This window comes from Echinops telfairi, unplaced genomic scaffold (assembly GCF_000313985.2).
Source record: "Echinops telfairi isolate 266 unplaced genomic scaffold, ASM31398v2 ScPeMD7_655;HRSCAF=1070, whole genome shotgun sequence".
NCBI classification, from domain to species: domain Eukaryota; kingdom Metazoa; phylum Chordata; class Mammalia; order Afrosoricida; family Tenrecidae; genus Echinops; species Echinops telfairi.
Window position 1 is genome coordinate 26,070,785 of NW_022104553.1, and position 11,210 is coordinate 26,081,994.

General features: G+C 54.3%; 1 protein-coding gene across 1 annotated transcript in view; it reads left to right on the forward strand.

Moving 5' to 3' along the window:
• The window catches only part of RTN2 (reticulon 2), a 13,311-nt gene extending 2,867 nt beyond the window's left edge, over nucleotides 1-10,444 (forward strand). The window contains exons 4-11 of the mRNA XM_045292671.1: nucleotides 10-121; nucleotides 240-497; nucleotides 4,884-5,091; nucleotides 5,444-5,582; nucleotides 5,713-5,782; nucleotides 6,003-6,049; nucleotides 9,517-9,575; nucleotides 9,954-10,444. Coding sequence (XP_045148606.1) covers nucleotides 10-121; nucleotides 240-497; nucleotides 4,884-5,091; nucleotides 5,444-5,582; nucleotides 5,713-5,782; nucleotides 6,003-6,049; nucleotides 9,517-9,575; nucleotides 9,954-10,035 — 975 coding nt within the window. The 3' untranslated portion in view covers nucleotides 10,036-10,444. The remainder of the gene's footprint in view (nucleotides 1-9; nucleotides 122-239; nucleotides 498-4,883; nucleotides 5,092-5,443; nucleotides 5,583-5,712; nucleotides 5,783-6,002; nucleotides 6,050-9,516; nucleotides 9,576-9,953) is intronic.
• Nucleotides 10,445-11,210: the final 766 nt, after the last annotated feature.

Here is an 11,210-nt window from a genome sequence, read left to right on the forward strand (position 1 = left end):
CTGGACCAGCTGGGCTGGGCCGCCCGGGGCGCGGGCTCCAGCCCGGACTCCTCCACCAGCAGCTCCACCCCGCTGGAAGACGAGGAGCAGGACAGATCGGAGGCCGGAGAGGCTGAGGATGGTGAGCAGTCGGAGGGGCTGAGCCAGCGGCCGTCGGGGTGGGGGGGTGGGGTCTCCCCTCACACTCTCCTGTTGGAAAGCTCACGGCTGTGTGTTTTTCTGCTCCGCTCCTCCCTCAGAATTGGGCCTCCAACTCCGGCTGACACAGCCCTCGCCGCCCGAGGGCTGGGCACCCCAGCCCAGCCCCAGCTCTGGGACTTCCCGGGCGCACACTCCATCCCCAGCCCCATCCCGGGATTCGAACTCTTGGCGAGATGAGCCCTCGCTGGACCCGAAGGAAGAAGAGCCGTGGGGGCCGCTGGAACGGGAGCCAATCACGGGGCAGTGCCTCGATAGCACTGACCAATCCGAGTTCGCGTTCAAACCACACCTTCTAGGTAAGCCTGATACTGCGCCTGTGATTCACCGAGGCAGGGGGTGGGATTTAAAAACCTCAAGACTAAAATCAAACAAACAAACAAAAACCACTGCCAGCAAATCGATTCTGATTCATTACATTAAGGAAAAATAAACTCAAATTCATTGCCAGTGGGTTGATTTTGACTCATGAGACCTATAGGACGGTAGAACTGGCCCGAAAGATTTCCAAGACTGTAGCTCTTTCTAAGAGTAGAAAGCCAGAGCTTTCTCCCACAGAGTGGCTGGTGGTATTGAACTGCTGACCTTGTGGTTAGTAAACGCAGTGCATAACCAGGGACTCATCCTAAACTCTCTGATGGAGGCGAGGGAGGGGGGGATGCTGAACAGTCTAGGAGGTGATGTTATTGGCTAGACGGTATAGCCTGTCTTGTAAGGTCTCTGTGAGTTGAGACCCACATGTTAACAGTATGTTTGAGTTTCCTTGAATATTTATAAGTCAAATCTACCCCTTTTAAGAACTCGCCCTTTCCCTGACGTGGCCTAATAGGCCCCGCCTCCATTGGGAAAATGCTGTGTCCACGAAAGGCCAGGAGGCCAGATCTGGGCCTCGCAGCGCCAGTCGGTGTACAAAGAGAGCCCGCCCCAGTCGGGCGTGCCCCTTTCCTTCTGGACTGCCATAGGCTGGGTGCACATTGGCCCCGCCCTCTAGCCCCGCCCTCCGGGTGCCAGCGAAGTGGAAGGGGGGAAAAAATCCCAGAGAAACAGCGGCGGCCCGCAGCCTCTAGCTCTCTGCGAAGATGGGGACTACAGGTGGGCTTTCGGGGCAGCCTGGGAAGGGGGTCTGAAGGACCGAGGAAAGGTGCCTGGATTTGCTCTCATTTTGCCCCCAAATCCGGAGCATATTTCCTCTAGGTCCCCAGCTTCCTCAGAGCAGCAGGCTGGGGCTGGGAGGGGTGGGGAGGGGGGCGCTAAAGGGGTGTCTACGGTGGGTGCCAAGGGAGCTTAGGGTCCTCCCCTCCTCTGAGCTGGGACCTTGGGGCGTAGAAGCCGGAGACCCCTTCCCCCAGCCTCCGGCCCAGGCGGTGCTGTCACTCAGGGGCTCGACTGGCCGGCACAGCTGCGGGCGAGGCCCCCTCCCCCCCAACGTGCCTAAACTTAGTCCCCGCCTCAGGCGACCTGGCCCTTCCCCCACCCCGCTGGCCCTGGCCTTGGGGAGCCTGGTGGAGAGCGCCCTATGTGTGTGTGTGTTGGGAGACCCTGCTTAGAGGAGGGAGCAAGTCTGTCAGCGGAGAGGGGTGGAGACCAGGAGGGGGGATTAGTCAGGATGGGTGGTGGTGGTGGTGGTGGTGGCGTCTGGGTTTGGGCTGGAGCTGGGAGAATGGGGCACTGGGAAGGGCCTGAGTGAGCCCCCCCGGGGCTCAGGTTTTCATCTCACTGCCATCGAGTCGATTCTGCTCATAGCGACCCTATAGGACAGGGTAGAAATGTTCCTGTGGGTTTCTGAGACTGTCACTCTTTCCAGGAGGAGGAAGCCTTTATCTTTCTCCCAGGAGCAGCTAGTGGCTTTGAACTGCTGACCTGTGGTTCACAGCAGAACCAGTAATCACTACACCGCCAGGGTTCCTCTTAAGCCTCAGCGTTTAGGGGACACAGAAAGGCAGTCAGGGAGGGTGGTGGTGTGACTCCTGTAGCTGCTGGCACTATTGTCCCTCCCTGCCAGCGAGTCGATGCTGGCTCATAGCAACCCCATAAGACAGGGTAGAACTACCCTTGAGGGGTTCTGAGACTGTGATTCTTTTTGTAAAAGATAACTCATTTTATTGGGGGCTCTCACAGCTCTGATAACAATCCATGCATCAATTGTATCAAGCACATATGTTGCCACCATCACTTTCAAAACCTTTTCTTTCTGCTTGAGACCTCTACCAGCTCCTCTTGTCCCCCCCCCCCCTCCGTGAACCATTGACAAATTATAAATTATTCTTATTTTCACATCTTACACCGTCACCCATGGTCCTGTTGTTCGTCCCCTTGGGGTGGGAGACTGTCATTCTTTTGCAGGAGTGGACAGCCTCATCTTTCTTCTGCAGCACTGCTGGAGTTTCAAACTGCTGACTTTGTGGTTAGCAGCCCGATGCATCACCACTACCCCTCCAGGGCTCTTAGTACCTTTACGTCTTCCAAAAAAGGGCATTGGGGTTGGGGAGGGGATCCCGGAGAAATCATCTTGCATGTAGCCCCCTGGTCAAAATTCTCAAAAGCACACCCTTTGTTGAGCAGGCTCTTGGGCAAAGAACATCTGGATGTGTTGCTTGTGGAAAGGGGAGTGGCTGGGGTCTTGCTACTGAGCAACTCGATAGCATTTCTTTCTGACATTCAAAAATCCATGCAACCTGTTGCCCCAGTGGGTCCCCCTCCTTCCCCCCCGCCCCCAGACTAGTTCAGAAATAGAACCTCTGGCAGGTGAGGCTACCTCCCAGGGTAAGATGCTGCTTACAGACCAGACATAAAGGAGGCAGAGAGAATGGCCCGGCGAGGGGGCTGGGGCTGGACAAGTGAATAGCCCCGAGAGGTGGTCCCTACCTTAAGGATGGGGAAGAGCAAGCTGGTTTTGACCATAAGCTGAATAAACCCCAAACCAACTCGCTGCCATCTAATTGATGTCTCGACTCACCATATAGCGACCGTATAGGACATGGTAGAACTGCCCCTGTGGGTTTCCAAGACGATGATTCTTTCCTGGGGTAGAGAGCCTCATCTTTCTCCCCCGGAGCAGGTGGTGATTTCTAACTGCTGACCTTTGAAGTTAGCAGCCCAAATATAATGACCGCCGTGCCGCTCCAGCTCCCAGGACTTGAGTACCCCCACCCCCACCCTTCAGTTCTCCATAGCCTTGCCTTTTATTCTCAGTGGATTGGCTGGGTCCTGGTGACCCTTCGGGTTAAGCACCAGGCTGCAGCTCAAAGGTCGGCGCTTTGACCCCATCAAAGCTCTGGCTGCCCTGTAGGAGAGAGACCAAACAACCTGTTTCCCGAAAGGTTTGCAGTCTCTGAGACCCACAGGGGCAGTTCGACTCTGTCCTCTGGGGTCACTGTAAGTCAGTGGTGGTAGTGGTGGGGGTGGGGAGGATGTCGGGTGTTTGTTTTTTTTTAAAATAAATTTGATTTGGCTTTGGGGATTGGAAACATTACATAGCATCGTGGGAAAAGTTACGGCCATTGATTCCATTCCGACTCGCAGCGACCCCAGAGGACAGAGCAGACTGCCTCTGTGGGTTTGCAAGGCTGTCAGTCTTCAAGAGGAGCAGACAACCTCGTCTTTCTCCTTGGGAGCGGCTCATGGGTTTGAACTGCTGACCTTGCAGCTATCAGGCCAACAGGAACCGCTGCGCCCCCAGAGCTCCTTCAGACACTTACAGAGCTGTTTCCATCCGGCAACTACAGGCTGAAACATATCCGCAGCCGTAAGGCTGGTGCAGCCCTGGGAGGGGCGACATTCTGTGGGACACAGGGTCGCCATGCGTGGGAACCGATTCCCCGGAACCCCACCACCACCACAGCATAAAATAGCAATAAAATGGATAAGCCTAAGTGCAGTTTGTTGTGACATGACTTCATTGTAAGTCGGAACTCGTGGGCAAAGTGGAGAGAGATTAGCGTGATGTCCAAAGGTGTGTGTGTGTGTGTGTGTATATAAAATGTTTCCATTTTCACAATTAATTCTCAAAAGACATAGCTGTGTATGTGTGTGTCTATACATGAGGACAGGAAACAAGTTTAAGGAAAGAAACCCCCGTGACACAGAGGTTAAGCCCTTAACTGCTAACAGAAAGGTCGGCAGTTCAAACCTCCCCAGGGCTCTGCGATACCCAGACCTGGCAAGCTTGCTGGCTCCGAGATAGGAAACCTTATGGGGGCAATTCTACTCTGTTATGTGGAGCCGCTAGGAGTTGAAATCCGCATAACAGCATCTAACAACTACAACGTTTAAAGAGACTGGGTGGCTGGGGAGTGGGCTTGAGGAGGGAGGGGAAAAGGGACCTCTCATTTCCTGCCACCAAGCACATTCCGACTCATAGCGACCCCACAGGACAGGGTAGAAATGGCCCGGTGCGTTTCTGAGACGGTAACTCTGTGGGGACAGAAAGCCTGGCCCTTTCTCCTACAGAGCCGCTGGTGGCTTCGAACTCATGACCTTGTGGTTGGTTAGCAGGCCAACACCACCAGGGAGAAGTGGGCTGAGCATGTGGGGAAGAAGAAAGCAGGAGTTACTAAAAAGCTGGTCATTGGTTTAAGGCTCAGAAGTGTAGGTCAGGGGATAGGGATAGGAAAAGTGGCCCCGCCCCAGTTGAGGCCCCGCCCAGTTGAGGCCCCGCCCCCATTGGTGCCACGCCCCCTCTGCAGTGGCGGACCTGCTGTACTGGAAGGACGCGAGGTGGTCGGGAGCCGTCTTCACGGGCCTCATGGTCTCCCTGCTCTGCCTTCTGCACTTCAGCATCGTGTCGGTGGCCGCCCACGTGGCCCTGCTGCTGCTCTGCGGCACCATTTCTCTCAGGGTTTACCGCAAAATGCTGCAGGCCGTCAGCCGCGGGGACGGCGCCAACCCTTTCCAGTGAGCATGGACCTCCCCCGCTGGACCCTCCAGTCCCTACCCCCAACAGCATTGCCACCCCTGACCTCTCACCCCGGCCCTCCCGCTTCTGGATCCATTTCTCGGGCCCCAAGCGGACTTTGAACCGGCAGTTGTTAAACCTGACCCCCAGCCCTAACCTCTTATCCCTGGTCTCCTCCAACCCTGACATGGACCCCAACCCATTCCTTTGACGCGCGCCGCCCCCCCCCAATCCTGGCTCTGCTCGTGCACTCCCTGACCCTCCTCATTTCTTACCCTTGTCCCAGCCTGAGTTCTATGCACGGCCTGTGTGTGTCACTCTGTGGCCCCCGGTCCCCTTTTGTGCCCTCAGGGCCTACCTGGACGTGGACCTGACCCTGACCCTGGAGCAGACAGAGTGTCTGTCCCAGCAGATTGCCTCCCGCGTGGTCTCTGGGGCCAGGCACCTGCGGCATTTCTTCTTGGTCGAAGACTTCGTGGACTCCCTCAAGGTGCTACCCAAGCCCCCTCTGTTCCTTCCTGGGTTCCCCACATTCACCCCCATGCCCTGGAGGGTGGAGGGCTGGTTCCCCGCCTGCAGCCTGCCCTGTGGTCAGCGCTGATCCTGACCTTCACCCCCAGCTGGCCCTCCTGTTCTACATCCTGACCTATGTGGGCGCTGTCTTCAACGGTTTGACTCTTCTCATTCTGGGTGAGCTGGGAAAGCAGTGGGGGGCGATGGGGGGTGGGGTGCAGAGGAGAGAGGCAGGTTGTTGGGATTTGGTGGGGGACAGGCCTAAGGACAGAACTGTTTCATCTCCTGGCCTGACCCTTGCCCCTGACCCCCCCCCATCTCTCTGCCTGACCCTCATCTCTGCACTTGACCCCCCCATCTCTCTGCCTGACACCCTCCCCCATCTCTGTGTCCACAGGAGTGATCGCTTTATTCACTCTGCCCCTGCTGTACCGGCAGCACCAGGTGAGTGCCCTCCAACCTCCAACCTCACCTGTCAGAACCTCAGGCAAACCTGCCTGAGTCACTGAGCCAGAGACTAGGAGACTGCGTCCTTCCCAGCCCTGGACAGAGCCAGGTCTGCCCACACATGTCCCAGCCCTGGACAGAGCCAGGTCTGCCCACCTATGTCCCAGCCAGTCCCAAGTTGGCTGACCCCTGCCCCTCCTCGCTAGAGCTCGATTTAGACTCCCGGGGACCCCGGAGGTTACAGAGTAGACCCGCTCCCTAGGGTTTCCTGGGCTGTGATTTTTACGGAAGGTCAGCCAAAAAGAAGACCCTTCACGAGCAGGACTGACCCCGGGGCTGCAGCATCAGGCGGGCGCAGGAGCAGGCAGTGTTTCCATCTGTGGTTGCATGGGGTCACTATGAGTCAGAGCTGACTGGGCCACACTAATAACAACAGCAGCAACAACAATGGAAGTAGGTCACTGCATCTCTTCTTCCGATATCCTGTGGGGGTGGAGTGAGACCACCGATCTTGAGGTGAGCGGCTGAGCGCAAGAGAACTCAAAACCCACTGCTGGCCAGTGGGTTCTGACTCATAGGACCCCCCCTGGGACAGCGCAGACCTATCCCGTTGTGTCTCTGAGGCTGTGAGTCTTTAGGGGAGCAGGCAGCTTCAGCTTTCTCCCACAGAGCAGGTCTGGTGGGTTTGTGGTTGGCTGTCCCATGCTTAACCCACTGCACCACCAGACCTCCTTGTAACAGGGCTAGTGTCTAGCTAGCAAATACAAAAACTTCGAAAACCAAACCCACTGCCACCGAGTCTATGCCGACTCATACCGACCCTGTAGGGCGGGGTGGAACTGCTGTTTATGGGGGTAGAAAGCCCCATCTTTCGCCCTCTCAAGGAGCGGGCTGGTGAATTCGAACTGCTGACCTTGGGGATTGCAACCCAATGTGTAACCACTATGCCAGCAGGGCTCCTTGCTTGCAAATACAAGGGAGATTCAAAAAGAGGGTGGAAAACTGGGATTGAGAGATAATGGAACCTTTCTGAAGTCCCACTGTATATTTTGGGCGCCAGAGGAGGACATTCAGATTGTTGATCCTGGACAGAAGCAGGGTCAGCTGACATGCCCCAGCCCCTGGTAGTTGGGCTGAGTGACCCTCCAACGTGATGACAGGTCCAGGGTCTGGCTGTCACCTGAACCTGGTGCTGGACCACACTCTTCCTTGCTGGAAGCAGGCAGACAGACCAATGATCAGCCCACCCAACACCACCAGAGACTGGCAAACACAGATCTAGGTGCAGACAGACCAACAGACTCAGGCCATCGCTCCCTCAGCATAGCTTGGGCCTGACTGACACGTGTCGCAGCCAAAGACCAAGATCAGCATGCTGACTGCTGTGCACAACTTCCTGAAACAGCCCTTGGGGCAGGGTCACCTCTCAGCTGCGTGGGCAGGGTCACCTCTCAGCTGCATGGCACTCATCCCTCCCTGGACATACCCGCTGACATGCCCCTGCTCTGAGAACAAACGCTACAGACCCTACCCAGAGACACACCAGATCCCAAAACACAAACTCGCTCAAAGATGAATAGATGAATAGATCTTCCCAGTCCAGCCCTGCGCTGTAGAAATCTATTTGTCTGCCATCAATTCCAACCCATAAGCACCCTAGGAAGGCTTTCTGAGACTGAAAATCTCTACAGAGGCAGACAGACTCATCTTTCTCCCACAGAGCGGCTGGTGGGTTTGAACCACCAACCTTGTAGTTAGCCACCCAATGCCTAACCCATACCACCGCTAGAGCGCCTTATACCCTAGCAATAAAACTCAACAACAACAAAACAAACTCACTGCCAGTAAGTTGAGGTGGACTCCTAACGACCCTGTAGGACATGGTAGAAGTGTCCCTGTGGGTTTCAGGACTGTCACTCTTGGAAAGCTTCGTCTTTCTCCCAGGGGATGGCTGGTGGGTTCAAACTGCTGATCTTGCAAGTTAGCATCCCAACATGGAACCACTTCCGCCAGCGGCCTAACTCCTCTCGCCTGCCTGATTGAAACTCACAATGTGAACTAACATTGGGAAGCCCAGCCAACAAAGGGTTGTCGTTGAGTTGATTCTAGTTCATGCCCCTCCCCCTTATGTGTCAGAGTGGAATCATCCTCCGTAGGGGTGTCCAGGGCTTCTTTGGGGGATGGTAGATTGCTAGCCCTTTCTAAGGGTGGCCTCCAACCTCCCATCTTTGGGTTAGCAGCTGGGTGTGTTAATCATTTGCCCTCAAAGGAAGCCATTAAGCAAATAGGGATGATTAGAGTGTTAAACGAGTACTATTAATATCAGAAAGGACCCGTTTTTGGAGAAGGACAGCAGTGACAACAAGAGAAAGACCCTCAAGGAGATGGATTGACACAGTGGTTGCAACAAGAGGCGCCAACAGAGCCACCGTCGTGAGGGTGTCGCACAAGCTGACATTCTGTCGCTCGTGCATAAAGTCGCTATGAGCTAGGGTTGAGGTGATGGCACCCAGGACCAGCAGTCACCCAGTCACGGACTCACCTGACCAACACCTGTGTCCTCTACACCCACAAACACAAACTTGCTCAAAGATGAATAGATCTTCCCAGTCCAGCCCTGCGCTGTAGAAATCTATTTGTCTCACTGCATACATGCCTGTGGACTCAAAGCCTCGTAAAGCCTGTTTACTATATTACAAATTCAGCGTACATACAGTGTTTCGTAATAGCAAGGGGGCATCACTTTGCGACCTGCATCAAAACAGGATTGCTCCTGTATTATCATGTTGAAGATGTTTGAGGGTATCCAAAAACATTTCTTAACATTTTTATCCATAGAAAATGATTATTTAAAAAAAAATGATTATGGATATTTGACTAGCGGACAGTGACTCTACCTGACTCACATCTGATTTAAAGACGATTTAGGAACAGAACTTGCTCATAATCCAGGGACGCTGTCTAGACTAGGCCCAGCGGTTCTCAACCTTCCTAATGCCATGACCCTTTAATACAGTTCCTTGTGTTGTGGTGACCCCCCCCCTCCAACCATACAATTATTTTTGTTGCTCCTTCATAACTGTAATTTTGCTACTGTTATGAATTGGGCGATCCCTTTGAAAGGGTCGCAACCCACAGGTTGAGAACTGAAGGACTAGGGTGTTTCTACAACGTCCAAATCACAAAGCGTCCTATCCGTAGAGTATATTTGGACGTTGAGCGTGTGTGAAGTACACAGACTTGTTGGGAGGTCACTCTTCACGCCAACTCCGTGTGACCCAACCAGCTGACTCCATAAACCTGCACTTTTGATTCCCATTTTTATGTTTAGGGTTGAAAGTAAGTCGTAGTTTACTTCCCTAATTCCTGGTTCAGAGATGGGCGGCGGAGAGGAAGCAGCCTCCTGGAAGAATTAAAAAGAACTCCTTCCAATGCCTCCCTTCACCACTTTCTGGTCTTTCCAGGTCCAGATCGACCAGTATGTGGGGTTGGTGACAAATCAGTTGAGCCACATCAAAGCTAAGTAAGTTCAAGGGCTGGCGATGGAGGGAAGGGAAAGCTGGGGACCTTTTACTTAAACACTTCCTGGGCAACTTGGAGACCAGCATTCAAGGACTAGGGAACCCCACCTAACCTTGGCAGCTACTTTCCTTGGCAGATACTTTTCATGCCTGTGCTCAAGGCAGACATCACTAATCTATCTCCACACTCTTCCTGCTCCTTGAATAGCTCCTTCTCTGAGACTGGTTAGAGCCAAGTCCGTGGTGGGGAGGGGACACTGATCTGGCCTTCGGGCACTAGTTTCTCTTACCCACCTTTCCCTTCACTCTTAGATACCAACCCCTTTTATTGCTCCACCTCATGACCACACCCATTCCCCACCCCCACCCCCACCCCGCAGGATCCGAGCTAAGATCCCAGGGACCGGAGCCCTTGCCTCGGCAGCTGCTGCAGTTTCCGGATCCAAAGCCAAAGCCGAATGAGAAGGGGTGTCTCTGCCCGCGGACGCCTGCCCCTGCCCCTACCCCCAGCACCCGTTTCCCCCTTCCATGCCCAACCATATCCCCCTGGCTCCATTTCCCTGTGGTTGTCAGGATCGCCCATACCAGGGCGTTTGGGCAATTGACCTGAGCAACCGGGACTACGTTTCCCATGAGGCTCTGCTCTAAGAGTCTAGGAAAGCTAAGACACCGTGACCGTGTGGCCTGCTGGGACTTGTAGTTGTCTAGACAGGGTACCCACCCTGCACTAACACAAAACCGACAGTGGAGGCGCCCTGCGTGGTTGGTGTCTGGGATGCCACTGGTCCCTGTGCCGGGGCTTTGCATGGGGCCCAGAGGAGGCCTGAGCTTGGATTTACACCGTAATAAAGACTTCTGTGGAAAACCCAAAGCCGCCTGTGCTTCCAGTATTCTCCAGCTTCCACTTTTCCTGTACTGAAAAGCGTGTCAGTGACACCCAAAGGAGAAGCCGGTTCCATGATCTGGAATGATTGAGGGGAGTATGCTGACCACCCACTTGGGGCTAGCCCAGTTTATCCCGGGTAGTCACAAGCCCTGCCTGTGCTCAAAGCAGACATCACTAATCGATCCTTGCATTCTGCCTGTTGTACAGGTCTCCATGGAGCCCCAGACCCTCATGCCCAAGGGCCTTCTGGACAAATGAATTCCTTGCCATCTCCAAAACTCCTCACCCTTCATGACCCCTAACTCAGGGATACCCCAACTTTGTCGCAGGGTCAGAGAACTGGGTGTGGGCTTGGACTTCTTCTACTTCTTCACCCCTCACAGCCAATCAGTCACTGAACTCCTGTTCATTCTTCCCAAATGGGTCTCACCTAAATTTTGCCATCCCAATTGCATCATGGCCTTTCTGGGCCTCAGTTTACAAAGCTGTAAAGTGAGAGAGAGGAAGGCAGCAGGGAACACCACTAAAGTCCCACAGGCCCTAATTAAGTCCTAGCTCCATTGCCTGGCTGCTCTGTGACCTTCCTTGAACAAGTGACTTCACCTTTCAAAACCTGTTTCCTGAGCTGCAAAGCTGTCACCGTAAACATACAATCGTGCCAGCCCAAGGCTCAGGGCCTGGCACACAGAGATGCCCAGGAAATAAAAGCTGCTATTATTAGCTAAAGGAACCTTGGTGGTGTAGAGGTTCC